The 16408-nt window shown below is 35.6% G+C and overlaps 3 protein-coding genes across 8 annotated transcripts; 2 read left to right on the top strand and 1 right to left on the bottom strand.

The window, feature by feature from the left end:
* Positions 1-2692: 2692 nt before the first annotated feature.
* LOC105171736 (uncharacterized) lies at positions 2693-7355 on the top strand. Of its 6 annotated transcripts, XM_011092939.3 has the most exons (6): positions 2693-3010; positions 3126-3196; positions 3358-3440; positions 4338-6166; positions 6310-6470; positions 6621-7355. In XM_011092939.3, exons 4-6 carry the CDS (start codon positions 4475-4477, stop codon positions 6646-6648), a joined length of 1881 nt encoding a protein of 626 aa, XP_011091241.1. In that variant the 5' UTR covers positions 2693-3010; positions 3126-3196; positions 3358-3440; positions 4338-4474; the 3' UTR covers positions 6649-7355. The 6 variants fall into 6 exon arrangements, with proteins under 6 accessions (XP_011091241.1, XP_020552737.1, XP_011091246.1 ...); XM_020697078.2 differs by lacking the exon at positions 3358-3440; XM_011092944.3 differs by lacking the exon at positions 2693-3010 and having other exon boundaries at positions 3017-3196; positions 6310-6484.
* Positions 7356-7687: 332 nt separating this feature from the next.
* On the bottom strand, positions 7688-9277 carry LOC148786750 (uncharacterized). Its single transcript, XM_088886259.1, has one exon. It carries the CDS (start codon positions 9275-9277, stop codon positions 7688-7690), a length of 1590 nt encoding a protein of 529 aa, XP_088742385.1.
* Positions 9278-10679: 1402 nt separating this feature from the next.
* On the top strand, positions 10680-15033 carry LOC105171792 (putative disease resistance protein At1g59620). The gene is made up of 2 exons (XM_011093022.3): positions 10680-11709; positions 13090-15033. Exons 1-2 carry the CDS (start codon positions 10680-10682, stop codon positions 14838-14840), a joined length of 2781 nt encoding a protein of 926 aa, XP_011091324.1. The 3' UTR covers positions 14841-15033.
* Positions 15034-16408: the final 1375 nt, after the last annotated feature.

Below are 16408 nucleotides of genomic sequence, written 5' to 3' on the forward strand. Positions count from 1 at the left end.
AAGAAAACTTAGCAAAACACCCTCTTAATCCAGGAAGCGACTATTGCAACATAGGCCAAACTTATACAAAGAACGACGCTTGCACTAAAAAAATAAATTTGATCTGTACACTGATTAAAATAAAAAATAAAAAGATCTGAATCTTACCATTGGATCAAAATTTTCTTAACAATACAAGCTTCAATTTATTAAAAATATTTAAATCAACACCAACATTTATTATTTATTTTTTCTATTAAAGAAAAAATAATAAATTTTAAAATGTCTCGTGCAATTTCATTAATTGTATCACAACCAAAGGTAGGTATACATGACTTGCAGACAACTGTAGTGAGTCAATTCTTGTAATTGGGAGGAGGGTCTAATTATTCCCCAACCACAAGTATACAACCACCACTACCACTTAAATTATGTATAAATTTAATTATGATAAATGGTCGCCAAATCTATATTCATATAAAAATAAATTTTTTATTTATAAACGACATTTTATGATACTACAATACTGTTTTATTTATTGTGTCGATAATATATTTAAGTTGAGTTTTTTTTTTTTTTTTTTAATATGATGTGTTGGTGTACATATTTGAATTTTATTTATAATATATTTTAAAATGTGAAAGATTATTTATGATAAACAGACATGAACGACGTACCATCTTGAGTAGTCTTATTTAATATTTAGTATTTTAACACATTGCCGTCGCATGAAAACTCCGAATGTACAACCTTTATTTTATGGATGATAATGAAATTCAAAATTGAAACCTATATTAAACAACAAAGTCGTCTAAAAATTGGAACGGGTAAGGGAATAATTATTTAATATTTAATATTTTAATAAAATTTAATGAAAAATGCGTATTTTTGTTAATGTTTACAGGGCTAAGCTATGCTAATTTTTTACCATACGGACAGTGCAAGCAATATACAACAAAATTACGCTATGCCTAATTTTGAACTATAGACTCAGACTCAGTGCTAAGTAATAACCACTATTTCTTTTTTTTCATTTTTTTTGAATAGGAGGTGGTGGGTGGGTGGGGGGGGGGGGGGTTAGCAACAGAGAAAAGTGATATTAGTTGAGCAGTTTTTCCCTTTTTGAAAATTTTATGAGGGAAGTAAAGTTAGGGCCTTAGGGGACTTTTTCTACAAAGCCACTTGTTTCATAAATTCATTCGACTTTAATCGCCATCACAAGTTGGAATATGTTTGTAAGATTGCGTGTTGTTTATCTAGGTATTTACAAATTATCCTAATAACAATAAAAAAAAAAGTCAAATACACAAATATCTAATTGAAAGTTATTCATTCTTACCAACAGAATCCAATCACCTACAAGTCAGGACATACCCTCAAAAGTACGATTCAACACAGTCCTAATAACAATAAAAAAAAAGTCAAATACACAAATATCTAATTGAAAGTGATTCATTTTTATCAACAGAATCCAATCACCATCACAGATCAGGACATACCCTTAAAAGTACGATTCAAAACAGTCCTAATAACAATAAAAAAAAAGTCAAATACACAAATATCTAATTGAAAGTGATTCATTCTTATCAACAGAATCCAATCACCATCACAGATCAGGACATGCCCTCAAGAGTACTATACACCGTTTATCAAGATACTTTCAAAAGTCCTCGCATCCATTAAAAGAATCAAATACACAATCATCTAATTGAAAGTGATTCGTTCTTACCAACTGAACTCAATCACCGTCACAAATCAGAAAATGCCCTGAAAACCATATGTTGTTTGTAAGGGCATGTATTGATTATTTTAATATAATTCTCGCATCCATTAAAAGAATCGAATGCATAATATCTATTTAAAAGTGACTCATTCTTACAGATTAAGTCATGATGAATTGGGTTGACCTGGCTTTTCACGTCCTACCAAACCAACCACAAAATTGTTCAAAGGTAGAGATCCAAAAGTCTCAAAAACAACAAGAAAGATGCCACTATTCTACTACCATACATGACAACATTAATCAAAATAGCATCCTATTTGGATAAGAGGTGCCCACATTAAATATCACCCTCATCATCACATTAAATTTTCATGTCCCATGAACACAACACCTCCAAATTTAATGTCCTTGTCCCAAAATTAGAGAGAAATATTTGGTTATAGCACTAAGTGTTTAATATAAGTTATAAAATTATATTGCATATAAAATTTTAGCAATAATCCAGACATGTTATTACAAAATAGTACCTATCTCGTATTTTATTTAATATATATATATTATTATATAATGTAAATTATATATCATTGTTTTAGAATAAATGTTTTACTATACTAACATATGTATATATATTATCTTGTTAATAGTGTACGATTTATTATATTATTTAATTTATTCAAATTTAAAAATTAATTTAATAGATTAATAGTTCAAATCAATAAATATATTTAAATTAAATAAAAAATAAATTATTTTAAAAATTAACATAAATCCACGATCAAGATTTAAATTTAAAAATCATGTATTTATGTCTAATAATGTGCGTATAAAAAATAGTGATCCACAGAGATTAAATGTCACATGTTTGAGGAATAGGACAACGGTCCACTGTGTCCTTCCTTTTGTCTTCGGACTTCATTTGTTTTTAATGGCCGATGCGTCTGTTCATATGCGCTCGCCTTTTGCCGCCTAGTGGGCAACAGGGCATATGACTCCTGTATCTCATCGTGCATACCAGCTCATACACATATACTTCATTCTCTCTCTCTCTCTCTCTCTCTCCACTTTCTCTCACCTCCTATACACACAGAATAGTTTACACTCATAAATATATATTCATTTTTCTGGAGTTTTCGGCATTTATCATCAGTTCTTATTTTGAATTATAGTTTATATCTAACACGGCCGCGGAATAGGGGGGCCGGAGGCTTGATTGGACCATGAAAACACAAGAATTTGTGGCGTGTGGGACCGACCATGCAAATTTTCCAAGACCAAACGTGGCTTACGCCATTGTATAACCATTTTTCAGTTGAGTTTCTCAGTTTGGCTTTCTAGATGGGTGCTTGTATTTATGTGGGGTATCTGTAGTTTGCTATACTGGTTTAGTTTTCAACAACTGGGATCTGTTTTTTTGTGAACTCAGTAATTTCTAGTTGTGGGTTGAAAAGATTGGAGTAGTGGGGATGAAAGCTTAAGTTCTTCTTCCATGTGAAGGTTGGTAAAGTTTTTCGCTTTTTTCTCTTTTGCCATCCCATGTGTTCTTGTTTTACTTTGAGCTTACGTGTGGTGTTTTTCTTGTTAATTTTGGTAAGTTTTTCACTTTGTGAGTATGTCTTGGGAATGAATTTAAAAGGGTTTTCTTTGATGGGTTTTAGCTTTTTCTCCTGGAGATGAATGCAGAGGTTGCTTCAAGTATTGGATTGATGGTAGTGTTTTGGCTTTGAGTCCATATCTTTAGGTGAGTAAGTAGTCCTTTTGATGCATGTTTATGATGTGTTGAATTGTTTTATTACTGAGTCTCTACTTCCTTTGTGTGTTTTCTTGTGGTTATTAGTTTGAGGAGTTATTTTAAGGTTCTAGAGTTCATTGGAAAGGTTTGTGACTTACACTTCTGTGATTGTAAGTGAAATTACTAGAATATTGTTAGTATTTTGTTGGATTTGATTGGCTAGGTTCTTCTCTTTTATGCTAGTAGAATCTTGTTGGAGCATATGTAGAATCTAGGCTAGTTGCACCCACTTCTCTGTATTGGTCAGTGCATCCTCGTCTGTCTGATGGTTTGTTTTGATATTCAGACAAGAATAGTTGAATAAGAACTCGTTATTTATCTTAATGCTTTTCTACATGGTTGATGATTAAGAACCATTTTATATTCCAGAGTCACGTGAAAGTTTTAACTCAAAACTTTTCCTGTTCGCTTGTCTTTTATCTGGTTAAGAATCTTGTGTTTTCACCTTCCCTTATGCTTTATCATGTAAGTGATATTTTCCCTACTGATGCTACATTGTTGATTGCATACAATATATAATGATTGTAAGGAGGAAAGGCGAGCAGCTATTCTTGAGTTTGAGTGTATGTTACTAATCCTATTTTCTTGAACATTGAGCTGCCGTCTTTCCTATTTGTTCTTATTGATCTATGAGACCATGTGTTAAGAGATAAGACCCCTTTCCAGAGGATTTTCTATTAATGTTTCTAGTAAAACCTTTTTTCATCTGATTCAGTGGTTTAACTTGTATGTTAATTGTTTATCGATTTCTGGCGCTCTGTGGGATGTTATTCACTTCTTTTCTGTTTGTTATGGATTGCCATTCAAACCAAATTGTACTAACTTCTTATTTTATTTTGTTTCCAGATTGGTTCAGAGTATCATTTGCTTGACAGAGAGCTCGGCGCTGAGTTTTTAATCTTAGTGGGTTTGTGTAATCAGAAGCTTGAAGTGAAAAAGTACTATTTCGCCATTAATGTATTCTTCTCCCTTGAGGACGGGATATGGACGGTGTAAGCATGAACGTCCAGAAAGAGAGTAGGAAGGACAAGAACACAGTGCAGTATGCTACTGAAAGTCTAGAACCGAAAGGAGAAAGACTTGTTTCCAACAGATGCGGGAGTGAATTAGATCCTCCGCAAGCTCCGATATCAAGTGTTAGAGGATCAACAGCAAGTTCTTCCTGCCGGGAGTTGTTTCTTGCAAATATTCGTGGTCTCCATAGTACTATCCCTGAGCAAATTATCACATTCGATGAAAAGTATGTTCTTCATTGCCTTGAATTGATACGGTATTGTGCATTGAGTGCTGCAGCTTGGAATTCTGTCCAGAAAGTGCGTGTTTTGCCTAATGACTCGAGTAATTTAGCAGAAAGCAAAACTAGATGTTTGTATAATATGGCTGGATTAGCTATTGAATGTCCTTTGGTTTCTGAAACCGACGTAATCGTTGAATCTACTGATGAGTGGCCTATTGGCAGCATCACGGGTAGCCAGAGCATGATAAACATCCTGAAGAGCCCTTTGCTTAAAGAATTTGGCTCGAATGACTTTGATGTCAATTTTAGTCGAACAAGTTTAGTTGATGCTGGCAAACCAGTTTATTCTGACTTCCCTGGCTCTCCACGTGATTTAAGCAATCCGTTATCGCATAAGCCCCAAAAGGAGGTACCAGTTCTTGATCATAGAAATGTATCTGCACTGGGGCATAAAAGGCTTGTTTCTATATCGAGCACAAACTCGAGTTCCTCTGACAAGTCATCTTCTTCTGCATCGGCTGCTTCATATCAGGGAATGCTGCAGTGTACGTGGAATGATGGGTTACCGCACCATGTTTTCAGCGTCGATGATAAGAACGAGGTTTATGTAGCCAACTTGTTGAGAGTCGAGTCTTTGGAATCCAAGGTTTTGGATTATGTCTACACTTTCCATTCAAGTAAAAAAGGCAAGAAAGACTGTGATATTCAAGAACTCGAGCTGGAACTTGTCGGCAAGATGCGCGTTTCTACTTCAATCACATTGTGTTCAAATAATTCAGAAGTCCGGGAGACTCAGTTTGTTCTGTCAGTTTCCAGTGATGATCCAACAGGGGAGCTTCAAGTCTCGACTCATGTCCAACGGAAGAATAAGAGATTGACAAGTAAGGTGGTCAATGCTCTCCTGCCCAGCCACTCTTATAAACGAAGATCATCTTCGAAATTTTGGGGGTCAAGTGCTATTTTTGAAGATGCTCCTTGGGAGCCATCTGCAGACATGCGTAACAGTGTCGATTGGGTCAAGGCCAGAGCAGAAAACATTTATTTCCTGAATCTTGAGTTGGCTGCCATTATCGTAAAAGACATCTGCAAGAACCGTGAGGAGGCTGACGTAGGAGGATGGGGGCTGAAATTCCTCAGAAAATCAGGGAATGATGCTTCTCTAGAAACTTCCGTACCTTCCAAATGCTCCCGAGATGATGGGGAATGCGCAACGAGCATAGACGTTCTAATTCCTGCAGGCCTTCACGGTGGACCAAGAACAAGAATCGGTGGCCCTTCAAGTCTTACTGAGAGGTGGATCTCTGGTGGCCGTTGCGATTGCGGTGGCTGGGATATCGGCTGCCCAATAACAGTTCTCAACATCAGGTCAAGTAGTGCGGATTCTTCATCTGAGATGGCTGATTCAGGGGAATGCAAGTCCACTGATCTCTTCATTCAGGTTTGGAGATCATCTTCCTCCATTTCTTTCTTGCCCGAATGAAGTTTACCACACCCATTCAATCAGTCAGTTTTCGTAGTATACCAATTACACGAAAAGTGCAAAACATAGATGTAACCATGCCCTTTTGCTAATTCTTACAGGGTTCAAAACAAGAAGTACCAGCATTGAAAATGGTGAATATCCACGAGGGTTTGTACTACATCCATTTCCAATCAACTCTGTCGACACTGCAGTCTTTTGCTATTACTGCTGCTATTATTCATTCTCGTAGTCCCCTTCTTCGATCAAAAGTGTACAGGAGGTGAAGTTATACAGGTTCTGGAGTTATTTTGTATAATTACAGCTACCACATTGATGTCACAAACTTAAATGATTTACATGTATGTTATAATCTTGGAGGTCAGCTTTTTTGCTGTTGCAACTAAATTGTTCTCTCTTCTTCACATGTCAGCGACGGAGCTGAAAACCCATTTAAATGATAAGAACCGGAACTTTAGAACCGTCTGGTCAACTTAAGATGCTGTTGTCCACGTTTGTCCAGGACCGACCCGTGAAGGTGGGACTAGAGCAACTGAAAGGTCCGGACATGAAAAGAACATGTGTAGGCTGTAAATTTCTAATCTAGATCAGATTTAACCAGATTGAAATTAATTATATGGTAAGTGAAAAAATACACTTATCGTGTAATTAGTGTAACGATGAAATAAAATGATGAATCATATAGTGATATATAATTTGTATTTACTTCACTGGGAGCCACTTGACTTGGAAGGAAGCTGATAGTACGCTGAAGAAAGGTGGAAAGTTGGGAGAGGTACGCTGAAGAAAGGTGGAAAGATGGGAGACATAGCAAGATCAGAGGGAGATTCAGAATCCTTGCAACAAACTAGTAACCACCTCTATAGAAAACAAACGACGCGTTGCTGAAGTTGGGATGATTTATCTGAACGGAACACCGATGTTTGGGAATTCATACTTGTCACATGTTCAACCATAAATGTTTTTATAAATAACAAGTCAAATATTGAAAAATTCAATATACACATGCTATGTGTACAAAATCTTTCTCTAAATAAAATACATTATGCGATCTTTATACACGTTACATGTGTATGTTGAATGGAGTAGGAGGTGAAATATGATTTAAAATAGAAATTCCAATCCGTTACCGGACCCTGTTGTATCAGCCACTTGTAGGGGGTTTATGAACAATACAAGGAATTATCATTTAAAACAAGAAGCTACCATTTTTAGTCTGAAAATTGGCAAGTGTAGAAGGAAAACAAGCCTGATCGGAAGTTGTGGAATTGACATCATACAAAGCTAGCAAAAGATGTTCCTAAAGCATATAGATTATGCTTCATGCATGATTTGATCCGAAGTCCATATGATGATTACAAGGACAAATGGTTTTTTGCAGTGGTTTTAGAGATGGACTTAGAGTAGCCATACATGATTTGGTGGAATTGAGTCATAATCCAATAATGTTTGTTTATTACAAATGTATTAAGAAAGAAATTAGGGCTTAGGAGGTCTGAAATATGACAATAAGGCCAAGAAAGTTTGAAGAAAAGTAAGAAATACAACCAAGTTAACAACTCCTTTGTAATGAATCCATGGGCTGGAGTAACCCCTGATCTGTCTCCTCAGCGTGTGAAATTCATGCGTCAATCTTATGTCTTCAGAACTCAGCCTGTACAGTATTCCCGGCAACTTCTCCACATCGTCTGAATTTCCTTGAATGATTCCTCTTTTTTCCAGGAGTTTTGCATCTTTGGTTGTCTGAATTATATCGCTCATAACCCGAAGGTAAGAGCTAACTTCTTGCCTATGTTTCCCCGGTTGCTGATGACTTATCTCATACGTCTTCAAGTTTCGGAATATTAACTCCGTATGATCATCAACGGGAAAAACAGGCAGATAAAGATATGCCCAGACATAGTAACTCTTGAAACAAATGCTTCTAGCTCCCCCACTCTTGAGTTTCTTGATATGAACACCAGCCCGTTTCAATTCTGTCGCACACGGAAAAACTCTTTTGCGATCATCAATTGCACTACGAAAGCCAATGGCATTGAGAAACATTCTTACACGATCAAAATTGTTAGGCGGGGAAGTTTCATTGCCATCGTCAATGGCTCTAGCAAAAATTCTTTCATAATCCCCAATATCCTCTTCATTGGCTTCCAAGTCAATGTCATCGTCTGCTTCATATTCACCAGAAAGATCACCTGATGTGCCCGGTCCGATCACCAGGTGTTGGAGGCCGTGGAGCATATCAGAAGGCTGCTGGTCTGCTAAGTTACTGCCCCATTTTAGAGGCACGTTTCTTTTAACTGCAGGCAAAATCAGCAACTCATACAAGGCCTTTTTACACAAATCTGATGGGGGTGTTTCCCATTTTCCTCTCGCAATCACGTCCTGGAAAAACTTTTGGTTCATTAATTCTTTGAGAATCACAAGTGGGATTTGGTTGCCGACGAAGAACATTGCCTCCAACCACTTCTTGATATCCTTCTTATTGTGTTTTCTGCCGAAAATGGGATCATTTGAAGGGTATTTGAGTTGCTCGGAACATCCAAGAATAAACAGCGCCAATTGGAGAAAGAAACAACCATCTTTGATCATCATCCATCGGAAATCAGATCCTGTTCCTGGTATTCTGTCAGCATACGTTTCCCTTGCTTCTTTTTCAACTTTCCTGATTGCTGTTGAGTAGATCTCCATAATTACTGAGGGGTCGTCCTCGGATGAATTTTTCAGAACATGCTTCCACGCCTTCTTCTTGGTGGCCTGCACTGCTTCTATGTCGATGCCGTACAAAGGGCCAAACCTTGGAAGTGAATCTTTCAGCCTCCCAACCTTATTATTGCCACTTGAAGCTTCTTTTTGCTGGCCGGGATTGTCACCGGATAATCTTGGCTGGCCGGAAGTTTCACCAGGATAACTCACTGGCCGGCTATCTGCGGCAGACTCTTTTACTTTGCTGGGACATCTAAGGATCCTTCGCGCAGGCTTTTCTGTGGATTCAGATTCAACCAGGGGCATGAGCTCGACTCCATTTACTCCCTTCAGAGCTTTGATTTGCTTACGTTTGCTGAAGTACATGATGTTACTTACTCCCAAACAGGAAAAAGTTGGAGCAATTTGAAAAGAAAATTTAGATAAACAGAGAAAGAAAGCATAAATTTCTGGCGAAATTTGGACTGGATTGTCTTTTTTTCTTGATGAATTTGTAAGAACTGCAAGAACACAGGCAGGTCAGGCCGACAACACCAGAGACTTGGGAGAAAATGTAGCAGTAAGCGAGGAGAGGAAAATGTGAGTGGAAATTCAACATTGTTGAAAATTTTAATCCAAATTCCAACCTAAACTTTTTGATAAGTATAATGTATCTATAGTGTTATTGATGCATAATTTCACAAAAATTAACAATAATGTAAATTTTGTGATTGGTTTGGTTCGATAAAATCTAATTGAAATATTTTTTTTAACATTTTTTAAATACTAAAAATGTAATTATTATCATTTAAATGCAATTTTTTATGAATTTATTGCAATTATGTTATAAATTTTATTCAGTAACAATCAAATACATTAATTTTTAATATTAATATATAAGGTAAATTACAGTCATTTTTTCTAAAATTTAAAAATAAATACTTACTCATTATTTAAAAAATTACAAATACTCTCTCATTTTAATGTTCTTTTAACATTAGACCCATTTCGTTATACTCTATTAAATTTTCATCTATTTTTATGCTAAATTGATAAAAATATATTTTTAGATTATAATTTTATATATTTTATGAACTAATATAACTTATAGATTTTTTTACATTACTCACTCTCAAGTTTCTTTTTATATTTTTTAAAGAGAAAAAGATTCAGTAAAAATAAAATAATAATTTCCACATCACCATCTAAAAGGTACATGATTATTTTATATTTAAGAAAAAATATTTGTAATTTTTTTAAAATAATAAAAAATATTTATAATTATATTAAGAAAGATAATTATAACTTACCCTAATATATATATAATTAATATTATAATAAATCAAATACCTCCATCAACTATTTCAACTACTTTTTCTCTTTTTCTTGCTGGTCTCCCTTCCCAAGTCAATAGCAACACCCAATGAGGCCTTTTGCTCACAATTAATTTTCTTCAAAAAAAGAAAATTTCCGTGGTGATTTTTAAGTCAATGGGGTCGTCCACTTCATTCCACCACACAAATTTTACATTATCTATATTTTATTATTAATAGAGAGTAATTCTTGTTTCGTGTATCATTTTGGTTTTATAGAGTGTGCGAATTCCACTGGATGCCAATTGTTGACTAAAAGCAGTGAAAAAAGAACTTCTTTTAGTTTTAACCAAGTTTTGATCTAATTAAATTAATTATAAAATATTGATCATATTATGAATCATGTTTTCTAGATGGAAAGACAACTTTGTATCCTTGCAAAGTGAGTAAATCTGGAAAGAAAACCTCCACCAAAGATGACGACGGTCTCCGCTGTGCGTACGGTTGTGGAAAGGCTTGATTATTTACTTTTGGCTGATGATGGAGTTCCGGCGAGATATGCAGGAGATTTGAGGGCTGGAATTGTACAGCTCCGGTTAGATCTCAGTGCAATAGAAGAATTCTTAATCGAGGCAGATGGAAGTAAAAATATCATTAATGGGGACTTGAGGAAACGAGTAACGCACCTAGCTTATGAGATCGAGGATGCTGTAGAATGTTACGCCCGACAGGAGGCTACAGGGAAATCATCAGGTGGTCTGATCATCAGTTACCTTCTCGAGTATTGCTTCACGGGCAGGAGCCTCCATAAGGATCTTTACATCTTCAGGAGCAGAATCGATCAGCTCAAACATTTCATGGACGCCGTCAATCCAGTAGCAAGAGCTGGTGCAAGACAAATATCCAGCAGCAGTAATTTGGATGAGCAAGAACAAGTAATTGGTGCAAATATTGATCATTCGCCGCCTGTCCTCATCGGGATGGAGGAAAATAAAGAGAGGTTGAGGTCGTATTTGCTGGGAGGAGGAAAACCTGAGTTGTCAGTGATTGCAATACGGGGTATGGGAGGTATCGGGAAGACGACTCTGGCAAAATTGTTGTACAATGACCCTTTGCTGGTGAAACATTTTGACAACCGTGCTTGGGCTGCAATAGGGCAGGACTTTCAGGCCAGAGATATTCTGGAGACTATGTTGCTCTCTCTTGCTTCGGGCCTGCGGAGTAAGAATGAGATCGCAGAGATGGAAACCATGGAGTTGATGGAGCAGCTTTACCAAGCCCAAAAGGGCAGGAGATACCTTATTGTTTTGGATGATCTCTGGTCTGAGGAGGCCTGGGACAACTTGCGGTTTGCCTTCCCGGATGACTGTAATGGAAGCAGAATTCTGATCACAACCTGGTCGATAAGAGTGGCAGCAATAGCCACAGATGTACTGGAGGTGCGCCCGTTGGGCATGGCAGAGAGTTGGCAACTGTTCGAAATCAAATCTGGACTGAATGACCCAGGTTTGTTTCCATCTCACTTCTATTATGTTCTTGGATGCATATGGTTGGAATCTTGAAATGTTGTATACAGATGCAACCGTGATCCATAGATATGCGATAGGTAGATGAACATTGGTTGGAATAGTATATGAAGCTTATATATACCAGTTAATTCAGACACCAAATCAAATTGTTACGCTAGAATAAAGGATTAATTACACTTGGATTTCCTCTAAAAATATAAAATTATATGTTCTCCCAAAAAAAATTTAAAAACCCCCTTAAAAGATTTACTGTTTACACCCGACCTTCTTATATTAAAATTTGGACGAAAAATATTGAGTTAACAAAAGGATTATGTAAAATTTTAGTTTTGTCCCTCATTTTATATTATCATGTAATAATTTGTACTTATAAGGGGAAAAAATGAAATGATATTAACCTCAATATTATTAGCTCTCTCTCTCTCTCTATATATATATATATATACTTTATATTTAGCCTTTTATAAGTATAAGAGTATATATGAGAATGTTAAATGAAGGGCAAATTTAAAAATTGATTTAATTTATTTTACTAATATCAGTATTTTGTGTCCAATCCCTAACAGAAGAGAGTTAGATGTAAACAAATATTTTTTGGAGGGGGTGTAAGTGCATTTTAAATTTTTTTTAAGGGAAAGTGTACTTTGCATTTTCGAATAGAGTTTAAATGTAATTAACCTTAGAATAAATTAAATAAAGAGTTAATTACATTTAGAGCGTCCACTGAAAATTCAAAATTATACTTTTCTTCCAAACTTTTTGAAATTACACTTACAACCCTTTTCAAAATTTTCGTTTATAACTATATCTTTCCGTTAAAATTTGGATAGAAAATGCAGCCGATAACAAAAGAAAATCACAAAATTTCTAATATTACGCCTCATTTGGCATTTTACATAAATTATCGATAATATGCCAAATTCTTGTATTAGTCTTTCATAAATTATCATTACATAACTTATTATTATCTTATTTGCAAGAAAGATGTGGCTTTTACCTCTTTGTTTTCGTAATTATAGATATAGATCTATGTACATCTGCTATCACTCACGACTCTGAAATCTTAATCAAATGTTTCAATTATAAATGTCAAGAAAAATTGTCTTCTATTTACAATTGTGCAAATTATATTGGGATTACATAAATCTCATTTGCTTTTCCTCTTAGCAATCAAACTAGGCTTGTTCTTGCTCTAAGCAGAACAGTGTCAAAGCATGGAGAGTGACTTTTCTGCTAGTATGTGAACTGAATTACTAGGCAGAGTTTGATCTATGTAATTATATCAAATCAAATATTGTAATCATATGGTATTTTTGGATTAAATGTGTGTACTGCTTTTATCTTTGGTTTTTGGCAGACATTGAGTACATTGCAGCTGATAAGATGGAGGTGATTGGGAAGGAAATAGTCCGACATTGCGCAGGCGTCCCATTAGCTATAGCTGTGATCGGTGGTATCTTGAGGGCGAAGAATTTGGAATACTGGGATCTGATACTGCACAGACTGCAGCAAGACTTTCAAAACCTGCACCAAGACTTTCAACGTACTGTTAAGTCGGTATTGCATACTATAATTTTGAGCTACAAAGAATTACCATTTCATTTGAAGCCGTGTTTTATTTACTTGGGACATTTCCCACCGGATCAGGCTATATCAGTCGAAATATTGTACTTATTGTGGATGGCTGAAGGGCTGATATCAGCGGGAGATGAAAGTGGTAAAGCAAGAATTGAAGTTGCTGAAGATTATTTTAACGAATTGGTGAATAGAAGCTTGGTGATAGTGGAGGAACAGGAGCAGGCGTCATCCTCGAGAAGGTTCAAATCATGCCAGGTTCATGATCTAATACGTGATCTCTGTGAATGGAAAGGCACACGAGAAGAGTTTTTTCAGGTTATTGATTTTGGACCTGGAAATAAAAAGAGCTCCTCAACACACAGAGTTGCCATATATTTGAACAAGTTTGAAGATAGAAACGACTTTTCTGTAAACGTTCCTGAGGCCAAGCATATTAGAGCTATTCTTTTCTTTGATACAGAAAAATCTCTGCCTAGATCAACCTGGCCTAGAGAGTTTTCTGACCTTAAGGGGTTCCAATGGACAAGAGTTTTGAACTTTGATGGAGTTGATTTTCGAGTTAGAAAGCTTCCAAGAGGTATAGAGAAACTAGTTTACTTGAGGTACCTAGGTTTCCAAGGATGCTATCTCCTGGAGTTTCCATCTGCTTTAAGCAACTTTCCGTTCTTGGAAACGTTGGACTTACGTGTAAGAGTTTCCTGTGTAATGACTATACCGAATGTCCTGAGGAAGCTATCAAGATTGAGGCATCTATACTTTCCTTCAGCATTTCAAAGTGATACTAAAGATAAGTTGAAGCTGGACAGTTTGAAAAAGCTTGAAATACTTGAAAACTTCAATGCTAGCATATGTGATGCGGATGATCTCCTACAGCTTGAAAACCTTCAAATTCTGACAGGGATTGTGGATGGGCACAATGTGGACTTAAAGAACACTATCAGCACTTTGAATAGAGTTAAATTATTAGGCCGGTCGTCAATTGTGGTGAAAAACTTCGATTCTTACTCGGTGGCAAGGCTCTCTATTGTGGCAGCATTGCTAGAGTGTAACGCGCTTAATGCTTTGGACATAGAGGGATACATTGGTGAGTTACCACTTCATCGGGAGATTGGTTCAAATTTCACTGAGCTGGTGTTTAATGGATCTGAATTCAAACAAGACCCAATGCCAGTGCTAGGGAAGCTTCCCAATCTCAGGAGCCTTGTCCTGTGCAATGATGCATTTGTAGGAAAGCAAATGGTGTGTTGTGAGCTAAATTTCCCCCAACTCAGACGTCTTAAACTGGTAACGCTGCATTTGATAGAGGAGTTGGAGATGCAGACAGGAGCCTTGGCAAGGCTTACTATTTTGACAATCGAGCAGTGTGATAGATTGGAAACGATCCCTTATAAACTGGCAGGAATACCAACTCTCACGACATTGATGATCGGATCAATGCCAGAAGGATTCCAGAACGGAGTTAATAAACTCATCGAGGAAACGAGGGAATTAGCCAACGATGAGCTGACCGTCACGTTCTACGATTGTTGATTCCACCTCCCTCTTGGGGGGATGATTGAAGGAGGCAATGAGGTACTTCTCTATAGCCGTTATTTTCATTTCCAGATATTTTCTTGTTTCTCCGAGAAAAAACATCAACAGTTTGAAACAAATCCTCTTCTTCATGATCATGGAATGTATGTACGCATTGAGATATATAGCATGAACCAAAGTTACAATGATAGTTAAACTTGTCCGCTGTTGAAAAATCATAACATAAAGTTCTTCAGAAAGGGATAGAAAAAGCTAAGAATTACCTTATCACGTACATCCAAGAATCACCTACCGTTCCATGTCACGTGCATATAATTTTTCCTTAGATAAAATTGGTAACGTAAACTTTACACACTTGGCTTATATGAAATAAAATAAAAGATGCAACAAAAATTGAAAATCCAATCCGCCATTACTGTGCCTACACGAGATGATTTGTTCTCGTGTATTTTCTTAATTTGAGTATATATAGGATTAAGAGATTGTTGATGAGCATACGAGTTTGGTCAAATTGAATCAATTCTTATCTTCTGATACGTCTAGGAATTTTCAATGTTCCGGACAAGTTAACAATTAGACCACATAAAAATAGTAGTACTGTAAGTTTATTACTCAGCAACTATTGCATTCAATATCAATAATAATTAACGTTTCTCTTCTTCTTTATCGCATTGTACTTTGATTAAGAGCTGATGTCTCTTAATTAAGTGAAAAATGCAAGCAACTCATATGTCATATTATAAATAAATAAATTATTTTTTATGAAGAAAGAATTAGTAGTCTACTCATGTATTTTGTAAAATTTAATAATTTACTTTCCTATATTTTTTTATAACGAAGTCAAAAAATAAATTATAAGTTTTTTTTTATAGGGCATAATTTGTTCATATGGGTAAATTGCATTAAACCCCTTAATTAAAAATAAGCTTAGGGGATGGTTGCGAATTAAGGAATTGATGTGAACAATTAAGTTTTGATCATGGAAAATCCAAGGAGGAATGATAATTAATTACAAGCATAATAATTTATTGGGTCAACTTAATTAATTTGCTGAATTATTGAACATAGATCTGATTAACTGAAGTTGGGCTCAACTGGGCATGGTTTTTATGGAAAGCCCAATAAAGAAAAAAGAGATGCAGTACAAAACTAGAATAATGAAATTTGAACAGTAAATTCCAAAAAAATTACAAAATAGCTCCCTTAAAAATCGAAAAACACTAAAAAAAATGACTATTGATTATAATTTTAATAGTTATGAATTGACCGTGTTAAATAAGTTTTATTAACCACGGTTAAATAAAATTATTGCAAATATATAGAATTTTCATTAAGAAATAGTTATTTGACATGGCTAAGAGCCTTGGTCAAAATATTTGCCATAGCTAAATGTTTTAGCTACCGTCGCAAATACCACAGTCAACAACCGTTATATGGTCACGATCAATGAATATTTGCTACGATTTTTTTACTTTTAACCATGACAATTAGACATAGTTAAATATTGCATGTTTTTTGTAGTGAAATCTAGCAATTGGGTCTTATTTTAATGATTTGTGTTTGAA

This window comes from Sesamum indicum, linkage group LG10, assembly GCF_026168435.1.
Source record: "Sesamum indicum cultivar Baizhima isolate 11 linkage group LG10, ASM2616843v1, whole genome shotgun sequence".
Classification (NCBI taxonomy): domain Eukaryota; kingdom Viridiplantae; phylum Streptophyta; class Magnoliopsida; order Lamiales; family Pedaliaceae; genus Sesamum; species Sesamum indicum.

Excerpts from the sequence above, each read along its gene's own strand:
- LOC105171792 (XM_011093022.3), top strand. The coding sequence starts at position 10,680 with ATGACGACGGTCTCCGCTGTGCGTACGGTTGTGGAAAGGCTTGATTAT. Across the intron at positions 11,710-13,089 it reads ATCTGGACTGAATGACCCAG|ACATTGAGTACATTGCAGCT; the intron begins GTTTGTTTCCAT and ends GGTTTTTGGCAG.
- LOC105171736 (XM_011092939.3), top strand. The coding sequence starts at position 4,475 with ATGGACGGTGTAAGCATGAACGTCCAGAAAGAGAGTAGGAAGGACAAG. Across the intron at positions 6,167-6,309 it reads CCACTGATCTCTTCATTCAG|GGTTCAAAACAAGAAGTACC; the intron begins GTTTGGAGATCA and ends TAATTCTTACAG. Across the intron at positions 6,471-6,620 it reads CGATCAAAAGTGTACAGGAG|CGACGGAGCTGAAAACCCAT; the intron begins GTGAAGTTATAC and ends TTCACATGTCAG.
- LOC148786750 (XM_088886259.1), bottom strand. The coding sequence starts at position 9,277 with ATGTACTTCAGCAAACGTAAGCAAATCAAAGCTCTGAAGGGAGTAAAT.